General features: G+C 35.8%; 1 protein-coding gene across 1 annotated transcript in view; it reads right to left on the reverse strand.

Moving 5' to 3' along the window:
• Window positions 1-13,755, reverse strand: part of LOC126980181 (scavenger receptor class B member 1) — a 169,494-nt gene that overhangs the window by 9,531 nt on the left and 146,208 nt on the right. Inside the window, exons 5-9 of the mRNA XM_050829787.1 lie at window positions 8,219-8,357; window positions 6,574-6,701; window positions 3,734-3,818; window positions 2,935-3,065; window positions 754-875 (exon numbers count right to left, since the gene is read on the reverse strand). Of these exons, the coding sequence (XP_050685744.1) occupies window positions 754-875; window positions 2,935-3,065; window positions 3,734-3,818; window positions 6,574-6,701; window positions 8,219-8,357 (605 nt within the window). The remainder of the gene's footprint in view (window positions 1-753; window positions 876-2,934; window positions 3,066-3,733; window positions 3,819-6,573; window positions 6,702-8,218; window positions 8,358-13,755) is intronic.

Here is a 13,755-nt window from a genome sequence, read left to right on the forward strand (position 1 = left end):
GTTAAGTCTCATTTGCCCAGTAATTTCACTATCTACGGCGCCCTTCAGACCTAAACACAGCAATATTTACACATTAGTGTTTCACGGTAGAAATAGGCGTCGTTGTGGTACCCATAATCTAGCCGGCATCCTGTGCAAAGTAACCTCCCACTCTACATATTCTGTATCATTACAAAAAAGTTAAACATGAGTTGAACAAAAGTTCAAACAAATTATGACCCCCTGTCAACTTCCGCTGTACGAAAAAAGAAACGAAACAGCTTATGACGTTCTATACATATAGACAAATCACGTCATATAAAAACAAAGACGAAATATGGAACATGTCAAAAATTACACCTTAATAAGCTTCGACTGCTTTATCTATACATTGCCGTATTTACACCAGTTGTTTAAAATATTCTTTCACTCGCTTCCTCTACATTTATTACTCTTTTCATACATGCTCGTCGGTTGCGGGTCAAAACGTCCCCAATTTGGTCGACGTATGTTCTACGAAGTCTCCCGCGACCGACTTGCCCACACTTGCCTTATATATTTGATGCGTCATTCTTTCTCCACTCATTCGCTCCACGTGTCCAAACCATTTCAGCATTCAGCCATTTATTACATCGAGGTAATTTTGCTGTGAATGGGTTTGACAAAATCAACGGACAAGAAATTTTAAATGTTTTTATTAGTAAACAATAAATGTATAAATTCATTTATGATTTTCAAATGTTTATATCCATTTAGCCTCTAAAAATAACTTACCATGCTTTCGTACATCCTTTCTATATTTCATTGGTAACACTCTGCACAGGTCTTTGTCGTAGATGTAAACAATATCCTCTTTGGTGACCGCGCGTGGAGGGAAGAATGATCCTTCTGAAGCCCTGGAAAAGGAATTGTTTATTTACATGTAAACATATACACCCCTTCGCCTTGTGCTTCCCCGAGGCATAAAAATAATAGGGCTGTCCCAGTCCCAAGGGTGTCATAAGAGGCGACTAAGGGCATTTACCAGTGGGAGGCTCCTTGGCACAGGATGCCGGCTAGATTATGGCTACCACAACATCATGTGTAAGCATTACTATGTTTCGGTCTGAAGAGCGCCGTAGCTAGTGAAATTACTGGGCAAATGAGACTTAACATCTTATGTACCAAGGTCACAAGCGCAATTCTAGAGTAACTCAGAATTTTTGGATTTTTCTAGAATCCTGAGCGGCACTGCATTGTAATGGGCAGGGCGTATCAATTTCTAACCGCTGAATGTCCTGCATGTCTCGTCCCTTTTTGTTATAAAAAATATCCATCTGGGTAATATCGGTGACTTTGGTTCTTCCACGGATCTTCTCATTTCTGATTCAATCTCACAGGGAAACTATGAAGTTAGAGCATAGACAATACATTGCCCTCTGAGTGACGATGAGCTTTCTCATCAGGCCCATAGTTAGCGACCACGACTGCTTAGTTTAAAAAAAAATCACTCATTAAATAAAAAAAATTGAGAATAAGAAATTGGAGATAAAATTTACTTATTTGCGGAGATAAGAAGTTTTACCACAATACAGTAATAGAACAGTACTTTAACTTCATACTAGAGCACTCGACGCACGAACACATACACACGACTTACACGGCCGCTAAGCAATCTTGGGAAGACAAAACTATTGTGTGACACGCCGAACGCCGCCGAGACGGTCGCTGTGGTAGTTAAAAACTAGATGCGCCACGCCGTCCGCGTCGTCAATCTTTTTGTATGCAGGAACCCTAGCGCGCCGCCCAAACGTTGGTATAAATATCAATGAAACCGCTGAGTGACGCTACTTTTCTCTTACTTGTGGTTTTACGTCAAACAAATGTATATATTTTTATATCCGCAAATCAGTACCGCTACATTTTATACACATCCCTTTGGACAAGACTGGCCACATTGACATCGAGATTGTTTGCCAGGATCCATGTATCTCAAACGCGACACATTCGTGTCACTTTATCTTAAAGTAAGCAGGAAAACCGTTCGCTACGTGATCACTTAAGCATATCTTATGCAAATATTTTAAAATAAATACGCTAATGTAAACTTGGATTGTATTGCTTTGAATTATTGATAATGCTGTCAGTTTATAAAAGTATCGTTTAGTTTTGCATCGTCGATCATTTAACACTTATCTTTGGAAGTGCTTCATTTATTTCGAATGCGGATAGAAAAATGTATGAAAAATCAATTTATAACGTTTGTTATTACGGCTTATAACGGCTGTTTAGGTGGCAGAAAGAATGTATGGAAACCAATTTAATACGTTTAAAATAGTATCATTAAGCTTTATGCTATCACCTGTCGCTGTATTGTCTTTCTATTCTTTTGAATAAACATGTCACCAGCAAATAAAACTATATCCGCGACTTTCTTCACCATTAATGGAAGATCGTTAATGAAGACTAAACATAGAAATGGGCCAAAGATCGAACCCTGCGGCACGCTTATATCGGAGACTTTTGATTGTGTACCGCAAATGTCTACAAACTGTTTACGACTCTTTAAAACATACTAAATGGAAAAATGGAAAGGGAGGATAAACGAGCATACGGGTTACCTGGTGTTATTACCGCAGCCCACATTCTCGTGCAACACCAGTGGAATCACAATAGCTTTTGAGGAAGGTGTTCGTCCCAGAAACACCGCACAAGCAAACTCTTTCCACAGATTTGTGGTATGTGGATAGTTCCTTGAAAACCGCACTGTGGAAGAACGCTACACATCCAGATGGTGAGGATGATATCCTAATTTGTTGCGTGTCGTGCGAAGGTGGAATTTGGCGGCAGGAATCAGGTGAAACAGCTCTTCGGAAGACTCCCGGTAATAAATGCGGTAGAAGACGTCTCTACGCAACGCCAAGTGATCATGGTAATCATGACCACCAAACCATGGTGATACTATGCTATTTATACCTTATATTGTTACAGGGTCTGTCTTTCCAATGTGTTAAATGATCGAGCCCATTCACTTTGTCCAGATATCCAAAGCTGCTCATGTCTTGACCAGCGTTGATAGTTAAAACTTCTGACAGTGTACCATTTCTCTGTAAACATTAAAAGCAAACTTTGAATATCGTAGTGCATTTTCTCGTTCAATATTATACTATTATACAAATTTATTTTGTACCAAAATTTATGGACAAATTAAAACGCACGTTCCTCGGGATACACCTCAGCGCTCTTATTAAGCGAACCGTCCAAGTGAGGCATCGACCGTAAATCTTGGTATGTCTTGTTCAACTCTCAGGTTGTGGCTCCATCTAAATTTGTATATATAATTCCAGAAAAGGGGAATGTCACTTTAAAAATAAATAACAAACTGTATAGTCAAGTAGATTTTGATTTTATTCATTGAAAGGAGTAGCACAAATTATTCCTCTTTATATTCTTAGAACAGAAAGTGTATTTGAGTTGACGACCCACATGGCCCAGTGGTTAGAGACCCTGCTTACTGAGCTAGAGGTCCTGGGTTCAAATCCCGGTAATTGTTATCATTTGATGAATATGGATATTTATTACCGATACATGCATGTTTATAAGTATTTATGTATGTTTAGTTAGGTTTATTATATTAAGTATATCGTTGTCTTGCACCCATAGTTACAGGCTTTGTCTTGCCTTTGGGGCAAGATAATTTGTGTAAAGGTGTTTCAATATTATATTTTTATTATTATATATTTCGGAAATCACGATGAAGCCGGATGGAACTTACCGCGAGAAAAAGGCCCATTTGGCTGTTAGGTCGTTTTCCTTTTGGGTAGAAGTAATGCGCCAATGTCACTAGGGGGTCATTGTATCTGTAAGTTTAAATTCATTAAATTTATGCGATTGTTAATCAAGTGTATATATAATGGTGATGATAAGATATTTTAAGGGTTTGATGCCGAAGGATCGAATCATAAATGAGGAGATCTGTAGGAGAAACAAAATCACCGACAAAGCCTCGCATGGTTGCAATCGCATGGTTGCGAAACTGACGTGGCAGATAGTGCACATAGCTCGAAGGACCAATGGCCGTTGGAGCAATAGGCTTCGGATTGTGACTACGTATTGAGAGACGCAAGAGATTATTATATCTTCGTATTCTTAGTATATATTATACCTAGTCTTTCCATAAATACTGAAACAAAGAAAATAAAACATGGTTCTGGGTGCTATCTTCATCTCCCGAGAGAAATCATTTGATCTCGGACAGGATTTCTTCTAATTCTTTCCCTTACTGCTTTGATCACCTTTTTCGTACGAACACTACGTGGACAGCTAGATCTGTTGCTGTCACAGAGGAGGTCTCATTGTACCTATAAATAGCCCGGTACACAAACATTTTACTAATACGAAGCGTATGGAGAGTTTAAAAAATACTATAAACTACGAGTACTTTGTGTAATGCAATCACAGCGATTCGGTTCGCTTTATCACCCCACTCCATTTTAGTATCGCAAAATATTGTACAATATATTGACGCCAAACGAGAAAATTTCAATGAACAATCATATAAAAATTACAGATTCCAAATTCATTCAATATATCTATCTGGTCAAGATCGCCGGAATTGGTTGGATGAGGGCAGCGCAGGACCGATCGTCGAGGAGATCTTTGGGGGAGGCCTTTGTCCAGCAGTGGACGTCTTCCTATTGAAATGATGGTGATGATTATGATACTGAAAGGTCCCTCCATTTGTCAGCGGGTAATTCATGCACTGCATTAGTAAGACAGTTTTATGTTAACAGACTAAGTTTTACTATTGCCGCTTAAATCCCAAGATAGCGAATAATAAACTAAAAAACAAATTTCATTTACGAAAGTATTTTAAAAGTACGTTTTTCTATATATTGTAAGGTATGGAACCATTTGTCTGAACCGCACTTGAGAGTTTTTTGTATCGAGTTTGGCGTTTATGCGAGAATTTTACTAGCGATTAAAAATAATATATTGAAAAACTTTTATTTAAAAAACGAAGCACAGTTTCTAGTTATAGGATCGTCCAGCTACCTCAAGTAGCGCCCGTTCATGAGAATGACGCATGGACGCATATTTTAGGGAAGGGAACGACCCGCCCCATGACAAAGCCAAAAGCTTTTGTAGAGTTCTCGGTAGTAACTCGAGTTTCGTTCTAATCTTATACCTCAAAACGAGCAATTCTTTTATATATATTTAAATAATCTGAATTTCGGAAACGGCTCCACCGATTTTCATACAATTTAGTATACAGGGGATTTCGGGGGTTTGAATTTAAAAAAAATGTAGTTTTATCCGTGTTTTAATGAGAAACAGCTACAATAACATTAGAATACAAAGGTAAATTTCGCCACTATATACAAGACTATAGCTCAGATTGGACATTGGGTGATCCGCAGCGGTGGATTTACACTAGGGACAGTTGGGGCAAGTGCCCAGGGCGGCACATTTTTTAGGGCGGCAAAATTTTGAAAGGGAAATAATTTTTTTTTATCCATTATTTGTAAATTATAATTTTGGCACCTTTAGTAAAAATTAAAAATAGAAAACGATTTAATCAATTTATTCCCTTGGAGATTTAAAATACTAATAAAAAATTATTTTTGATCCAAAGTTCCCTGTAATTGAGTAAGTGTGGATATACTGGACTGCGTCTTTGAAAGCTCTTCGTTATCTTAGAGTCTAGCGAAAACTAAGGTTTGATACTAAAATAAAATAAACATGTGTATTTTATTAAGATAATTTATACGTCTAGATTGATTCCCCGCCTAGCTTCGCTGTAAAAGCCTTTACAAAAAAAAAGAAAGTATAGATTGAGCCTCTTGCTTCTACACAAGCGATGAAAACAGGCCAGGTTTATTACTTTAATGTGCGTGAAAATCTACGTCTTACACTCGCAATTTGTATGTCACTTTGTGTTAGTGTGCGTGCGCTGCTCAAATTGGAGGTTAACTGACCACCTCAATTTTTTAATCTAGACGTATATATGATCTAAGGTTTTTTTTTGATTGGAGAACGGAAAAAAATCAACAATACACAAATAACTGTGAAAGAATTACACAGACAAGGTTCCATCGCATAATAATAATGTTAACACCAGGAAAGAACATAAACTTATAATGCCTACTATTCGGCTAAGTCGAGTTAGTATTACTTTTGTGGGGCGATGTATATGCTTTTACAACAGGATCTCAGAAAATGTTCAAAGCAAAAGTATTACGTTATTCAAAAGAATTGTTAAAAAACGTTTGAGTGGTAAAGGTTACTATAACATAAATGACATTCTTAATGATACCACAGATTGAGAATTGAGTGACCGCCCTCAGGCTCTTAAATTTACATTTATTTAAACTTAATATCATTGTACAATATTACTTTGTAAACATATTTTTTAGAATGAAAAAAAGGCCGCTGAGTTTGTTGCGCCCATTCTTCTCAGGTCTGAGCCATTCGTTTTGGAATGGATGGTAGTTTTTGACTTGCAATAAGTGATGTCACATCCTATTTTGAATAAAAATATTTAAATTTGAATTTGAATTCAGTATCCGTGCGTTTTGTTTTATCGCAGCTGTTGCTATTGTATCAGGAACTTACCCAAACACCAGTTCTTCAGCAGTGATATCCACGAAAGGCTTGGCTCGGTCCCGGTACGTGATGGAGAGACCCGACACGAGGAAGTTGAACACGAAGCCGGCCATGTTCGGTGAGAATGACGTCACTGTCTGAAACATTACTTTTTCAATGTAGCTAGTTTGAAGCTAAATTTTAATTTTAATACACAAATCTGTCTACAGCAAATACAACCTCCGAGGCAAAAATAATAGTTTATAAAAAAACTAAAGAACACGCTTTATATAAAATACAACTAAAAAATAGAAAATAAATTTAAATTGAAATTAATATAATAATGAATTTAAAGTGTAAAAAATATTATATATTTCATTAAGTATAAAAAAAGCGTGGGATGTAGAAGAATTATTATTTTAATAATATCTTAAAAAGCACCCCACTACTATTTGTGGCTATGTTTACATCACTCTAACGGTTGGCTGAGTGGAAGAAATCTCGCACGGAAAGTGAGAGGTCGCGGGTTCGGATCCCAGAAGTGAGGGTTATCACTTTAAAAAATTAACAACTTGTTTTAATCTAATACTTTAAAAGGTGTTAGCATAATACCTTTACTTATTTACATTGTGTATGTAAATGCAATATTTAAAGAAATAAACATTTTAACTGTTGCTTCTTAGTATATTCTTGATAATGTTATGTATGTAAGTGAATTTCTTAGAAAATGTCATAATCGTAATGTCAACACCAGGAACAGACAAAAACTTAATATGCCTACTACTCGTCTAAGTCGGGTAGGTATTTTGTGCGGCGATGTATATGCTTTTACAACAAGATCCCGGAAAATGTTCAAAGGAATTGTTAAAAGACATTATAACATTAGTTTATTAATGATACTACAGATTGGGAATGGAGCGACCGCCGTTAGGCTATTTAAAATTGTTAATTTTATTGTAATTTTAGTGAAAATAAGAAGCACGCCGAGTTCTTTGCGCCCGTTCTTAAAAGGTGTGAGGCATACATTTCCGAATGGGTAGTAGTTTTTGACTTGCCATAAGTGATATATCCTAGATCATACCCTATTTTGAATAAAAATATTTGAATTTAAATTGAAACTTGAATGTAGTTGTGTGAATAGGCAATAGACGAAAGTCATCTCCGCAAGTAATTAGCAATTACAACATATTGGATTAAGGATTGGTCTCCGCAGCGCTCCAACTAGATACCGTAGGCGTAGTCGCTAAGTGCGGCAACTAATACTACTCCCAAGTGGGCGTCCTCGAGCCAGTCTCGTACAACAAAACCATGTTGGCACGTACGTTGACGTGCCACATGTTCTGTTAAACTTTGCTAATAATTGAAACTGAAATGCCGGGTTGCGTAGTAAAACTTTGTAGTAATGATACTACAAGAAATAAGAAAGACACTGGGATCACATATCATCAGTAAGTATTTTGTATTTTATTAATTTCAGTGTAAAATAACACGAAGCGTTTAATACAAAATTTTAAAGATGCCATTGAGTGTCAAGATGCCACGCACACAAGCATCTAATAGTTGTCGTAATAAAAAAGCTATTGTTCTTAGGTAGTGAGGTATCTAGTTTGAGCGCAGTGGAGACCAATCCTTAATATAAGAACTGAAACATACAAAAACAGAACAGGATACTCACTAATAACGGAATGTTTGGAACAACAAACTTCTGGTTCTTGTCCACGGACAGCTCTGGAACAAACCTCAGTATCTTGTTGTGTTGGAATGTTACTGTGTCGTTGTCGTGGAACTTTATGTTTACCTTTTCCATGTCTTCTCTGGAACAATATGTTTATACGTTAAGTAATATTTTTTTTAATGAAAATATGGGATGTGCCGAGCAGGACGTTCAGTTGATGGTCGCCGCCCTGCCATTACAATGCAGTGCCGCTCAGGATTCTTGAAAAACACAAAAATTCCGAGCGGCACTACAATTACACTCGTCTCCCTGAGACATAAGATGTTGTGTATCATTTGCCCAGTAATTTCACTAGCTACGGCGCCCTTCAGACCGAAACACAATAATTCTTACATATTACTACTTCACGGCAGAGATAGGCGCCGTTGTGGTATCCATAAACTAGCCTAGATTATGGGTACCACTACGGCGCCTTCTTCTGAAGTAAAGCAGTAATATGTAAGCATTATTATGTTTCGGTCTGAAGGGCGCCGTAGCTAGTGAAAAAACTGGGCAAATGAGACTTACCTTATGTCTCAAGGTGACGAGCGCAATTGTAGTACCACTCAAAATTTTTGGGATTTTTCAAGAATCCTAAGTGGCACTGCATAATAATGTGCAGGGCGTATCAATTACCATCAGCTGAACGTCATGCTCGTCTCATCCCTTATTGTCATAAAAAAATCAAGGACATTTTTATTAAATAAATTCAACTACGGAACACCCTGTATAAGCTTCCTACTCATCTTAAAATCACGAATAAGTAATTGCAACTCGACATAACATATTTAAGTATATTTCGATATTTCCATGAGCTTCCTTATCAGGAGTTGTATAACTCGGTGACTTCAGTAGACTCTTATTAAAATAATTTGTAAGTACCGTCAATTATCATAATGGGCCCTTAAACTTGATACTGATTTTTGAAGCCATGCCATGACGTAACGAAAATGTTTAAGTTTCATAATAATATTATATATGCGTGAATATTATTTTATTTATTTTAAAATATTTATGTGAAAACTTTTTTAGCATCGTTGTGTGATTTCAAAAGTCGATGAAACGAAAATGAGACAGACACAAATTCATAAGATTTAACGTGGAAGGTGTTTTAATACCAGGCGATCATAGTTGTAGAAGAGATTGTCTTATACATAACGCGAGTATAGCTTAATATATTCTGACGTCATGCACGACGTATTCCTACGTAGATACCAGGAGAACATAAACATGGTAGCGGTGATAGTACTCGTAATGTCTTTCATAGCGGTTCAAATCATGTGTCATCCTAGCAACATGTACCAGGACTTCATAGGCAGTATAGAGGTTCAAAGTGTAGAGGAAATTAGTGTTTGTGCGCGCATGCGTAGTACAAAGCTTGGGAAAAGGCATCACAACAACCGTGGTGTTTTGTATGCGTATTATATGTCGGTGCAGTTTTTTTTATCATTTTAATTATAAAATTCTTCATCATTTTTGAAGTTTCACTTCTACCACGTGTGAATTGCACAGATATTTTTTTTTATTATAATTTCATTAATTTATTATAAAAAAATAATTACAATAGTGTAAATTTAAAAGGTGCACTTTAACAACCCATGCTATGTTAACGCCTGTCAAAGTCACAATTGTGAAATAAATCTCCGTACTGGAATGAGCTTCCTTGTGCGGTGTTTCCGGGACGATACGACATGGGTACCTTCAAAAAAAGCGCGTACACCTTCCTTAAAGGCCAGCAACGCTCCTGTGATACCTCTGGTGTTGCAAGAGATTGTGGGCGGCGGTGATCACTTAACAACAGGTGACCCGTACGCTCGTTTGTCCTCCTATTCCATAAAAAAAAATCTTTATCATATACCTAGGTTACACTGAAAATGTTGAGGAAATGAAAAACTACTTAATGTAGAAAGTTGCCGGTACTTTTATTGTTTTTTATTATTTAGGCAAACAGCGATTGACATACCAGCCTGCAGTAACTGTCCTTCCATCTTCTAGCACAACTGTCGCGAAATGACCTTTCCGACCAAAGAATGAGGCAATTATCTTTTTTCTTTGACTTCTGCCTTTCTTTAGCTTAGTTGGCCGATCCTCGAAAGGAACAACCCACTGAGCTGATTGTCTTTTAGTTTCGGGTTCGTAGCAATATATCTAGCTTTCATCGCCTGTGACGATGTCAAATACAGCATGTGAGTCACCGCCGTTGAACTTATCCAACATTTGGCGACACCAATACATGCTAAGGTGTTTCTGGTCGTCGGTTAAAGTATGGGGAATCCATCTGGTTTAAAGCTTCCTGGCGCCTAAATGTTCGTGTAATATTTTTTGAACTTGACTCATACCAATGCCTAGGCCTGCCCGTATCTGCTGATAGGTCAATCTCTAATAGTCGCACAGCACTGATGTTATCTTCAGTAGTCGCTGTTAAAGGACGTCCCTCACGCGGATCATCATTGAGATTGCTACGTCCACGCATAAACTCGTTAAACCAATTGTAAATAGTGGCACGAGATGGGGCTTCATTAAGAAATGCTTATCATTTTGTTGTTGAGTAAGCCCACAACGAAAGTCATAATACATCATTGACCGAAAATTTTTCGCGTTAGGTTCATTTTCACGTGTCACAGAGTTTTAGATTTGCCGCCAATTCACAAAAACAAATGACAAATGAATGCAATATACTATAATTAGGTTACCAAAGAGTTCTAAAATTGGAATTCAAAAAAAGTTTTCCTTAGCAATGGTCCTAACTGGCCAATTCTAAACATTTTCAGTGTTACCCACGTAGAATTTTATATGTTCCAGCTTTCTATCGCAATGTTTTCTAAGCTTTTACAGTTTGTGAGTACATAATGAACGGTGAGATGGTCCGGTAAAATTTGTAAAAAAGCAGATATACTGAATTTGTTTCTTTAAATCTGTATTTTCTGATTCTTTCATTCTTCGATAGAGACCTAGATATGCACAAGGTACCTATCCGTATCCAAATATTAGAGACCGGAGAGTTAATAACAGTACACATATAGTTTCGCCTTGGAAAATTAAACATGTTTTAAGCAATGGTGATGAAAATTATATTGCGTGCTGGGTCGAGGAAGACGCTTCTTCATTTGTACGCTCGTTAAGTATAATTTTTAAGTGACACTGCCCTTCAAATAAAGCATACATTTAAGTATTTCCTTAATTTATACAACGTTGTAACTTGACGAGTATTGATTGCACCCGCTTATTTTAATGAATGCGAAAACGAATTATTGTAATATTATATTGACCTGTGACTTGGCAAATTGCTGCTAAAATTTCGCAGGTCGTTGACTCGAGAACAATATATTATGAAAACGATTTTATTGTATGATATTATTTTTATTTTTTTGTAGGGTCATTGGCGGGTATTCCTTTCCTCACATAAGTGTGAGGTGAGCGATGACTGGTCCATGCTTCATGCACTTGAACGGGTCTACGTAATTGAGCGAAGCGAAGCGAAGCTGAGTGGAGCTCCCACCGGGTGACTCCAATTGATTTCTGTGTTAAATTGTTGTTTCTCGGCCATTTCTGGACCGATTTTGAAGATTTTTGAACTCATAGAAAGCTTTCAAAATTTTCTAGGTTATTGTCGAGACAAAATTTTGAATTTCGACTTGATTCAATTATTATATTTAAAACCATACATGATTTACAAATTATTCTAAATTAGCACGCGATATTTATATTTATTTAATAATTGAGTCGATTGATCAAATCACAATAAGTTTTAATTGTTTTGTTTTTGTACACAGACGTAGTTTACCTCGCTTCGCTTAAATGTACGCCGCGGCGAATCGGTACAACGAGCGACTGCGGCATCCTAGTAACTTTATTTATTTACATTTTGAGCAAATATCGCAGCTTCAGTATGTAAAGCTCTATAGCTAAACAAATCTTCAATCGAACTTTTTGCTCGTAGCTACGCTATTTCATAACTTCTGTGACTTAAGTTTTATTATAAAAGTCACTTACAAAAATAACATTTAAAATGAAGTATCTACAACAGAAAACAATGACATTTAAAAATAAATTTGACAGTTTCCTTAATACTAATCAATCTTACATAGTACCATTTACCAGCCTGGCGCAACTCTCTAATAAACTCGAATTTGTAGGTATGGCATTGCGCTAAAAATAATGGCGGCAAACGCTGTCTCGCTCTAACATATCATATTCGACTCTTTTGTTTGTTTTGGTTTGAGTGTCATGTGACATGTCATTCATTCAAAATAATAGTGACTGTTAACAATTTTTGTTACGAATTTTCGTTTTCTTTTACTTTATTCGTGTATTATTTTGGGTAATTTGCTTAATTATTTATATAGTAAATGCGTAAGAGTTTCTAAGCTATACGATGTAATAAAAATGTGTAAAATATGTGGTTTAAAATCTGGCTGGTCAGATGGGAGTAAGAAAATTTTCATGGCTAAATTCTTTTTGGATATAGAAAGGTACTTATGAACAAATAATAAGCTAATAAAGAATGCTTAATGTGATTAAAAGTGATAAAGTATTGATTTAATTCATCTAGAATAAAAATTATAATATTATAATCTATATGTAGTGTTTGACACTTTTTTATCGATAGTCGATATTTTATTTTAAATTATTATTAAATTTATTTTTTATTTATTTCATTTTTATGGTATCAATATTTTTGATTAATAAGTTTATTACCTTTTAAATCCGTTTTATTATATTATATTGTGGTTATGATGTGCAAAAATTAGTGTTAACTAACTTCTACTAATATGTATTCTGTTATAATTTCAGATTCAGAAGCCTCGCCTACGACTTTATTGCAACATCTGAAAATCGTATACCAAAGACTGTCTAAACCGAAAGTACAACGTAAAACAAAACTATTAATAAAATATTAATTATGTTAATTGTTTTTTTCTTTGAGATAACTAAAACGTATCCCTCAGTTTAAACTAGTTAGACTTTGCTTAGGTCAATATTAAAATTAACAAAAGAGAACCTTAAAATTAGACATTATTTATATTAATTTATAGACATATATATATATATAATATCCGGACGACCGAGCCTTGCTCGGATTTTTAAGAATGTACAAAACTTGAACAAAAACAAAACTAATAGGACATCTGGATTCGAACCGGGGTCTTCTGCTTTCCGGATCACCCAATGTCCCATCTGAGCTATAATAGTCTTGTATATAGTGGCGAAATTTACCTTTGTATTCTATGTTATTGTAGCTGTTTCTCATTCAAACATGGATAAAACCATTTTTTTTAAATTGAAACCTAGCTAAATCGATTTATCACCCCCGAAATCCCCTGCATACTTAATTTTATGAAAATCGTTGGAGCCGTTTCCGAGATTCAGATTATATATATATATATATATATATATACAAGAATTGCTCGTTTAAAGATATAAGATATATATATTAGTTAATAAAAAATATATACATAATTAACTAATATATATACATAATCGATAAAAATTATGTA

The sequence above is a fragment of the Leptidea sinapis genome, chromosome 5, assembly GCF_905404315.1.
Source record: "Leptidea sinapis chromosome 5, ilLepSina1.1, whole genome shotgun sequence".
Taxonomy (NCBI): domain Eukaryota; kingdom Metazoa; phylum Arthropoda; class Insecta; order Lepidoptera; family Pieridae; genus Leptidea; species Leptidea sinapis.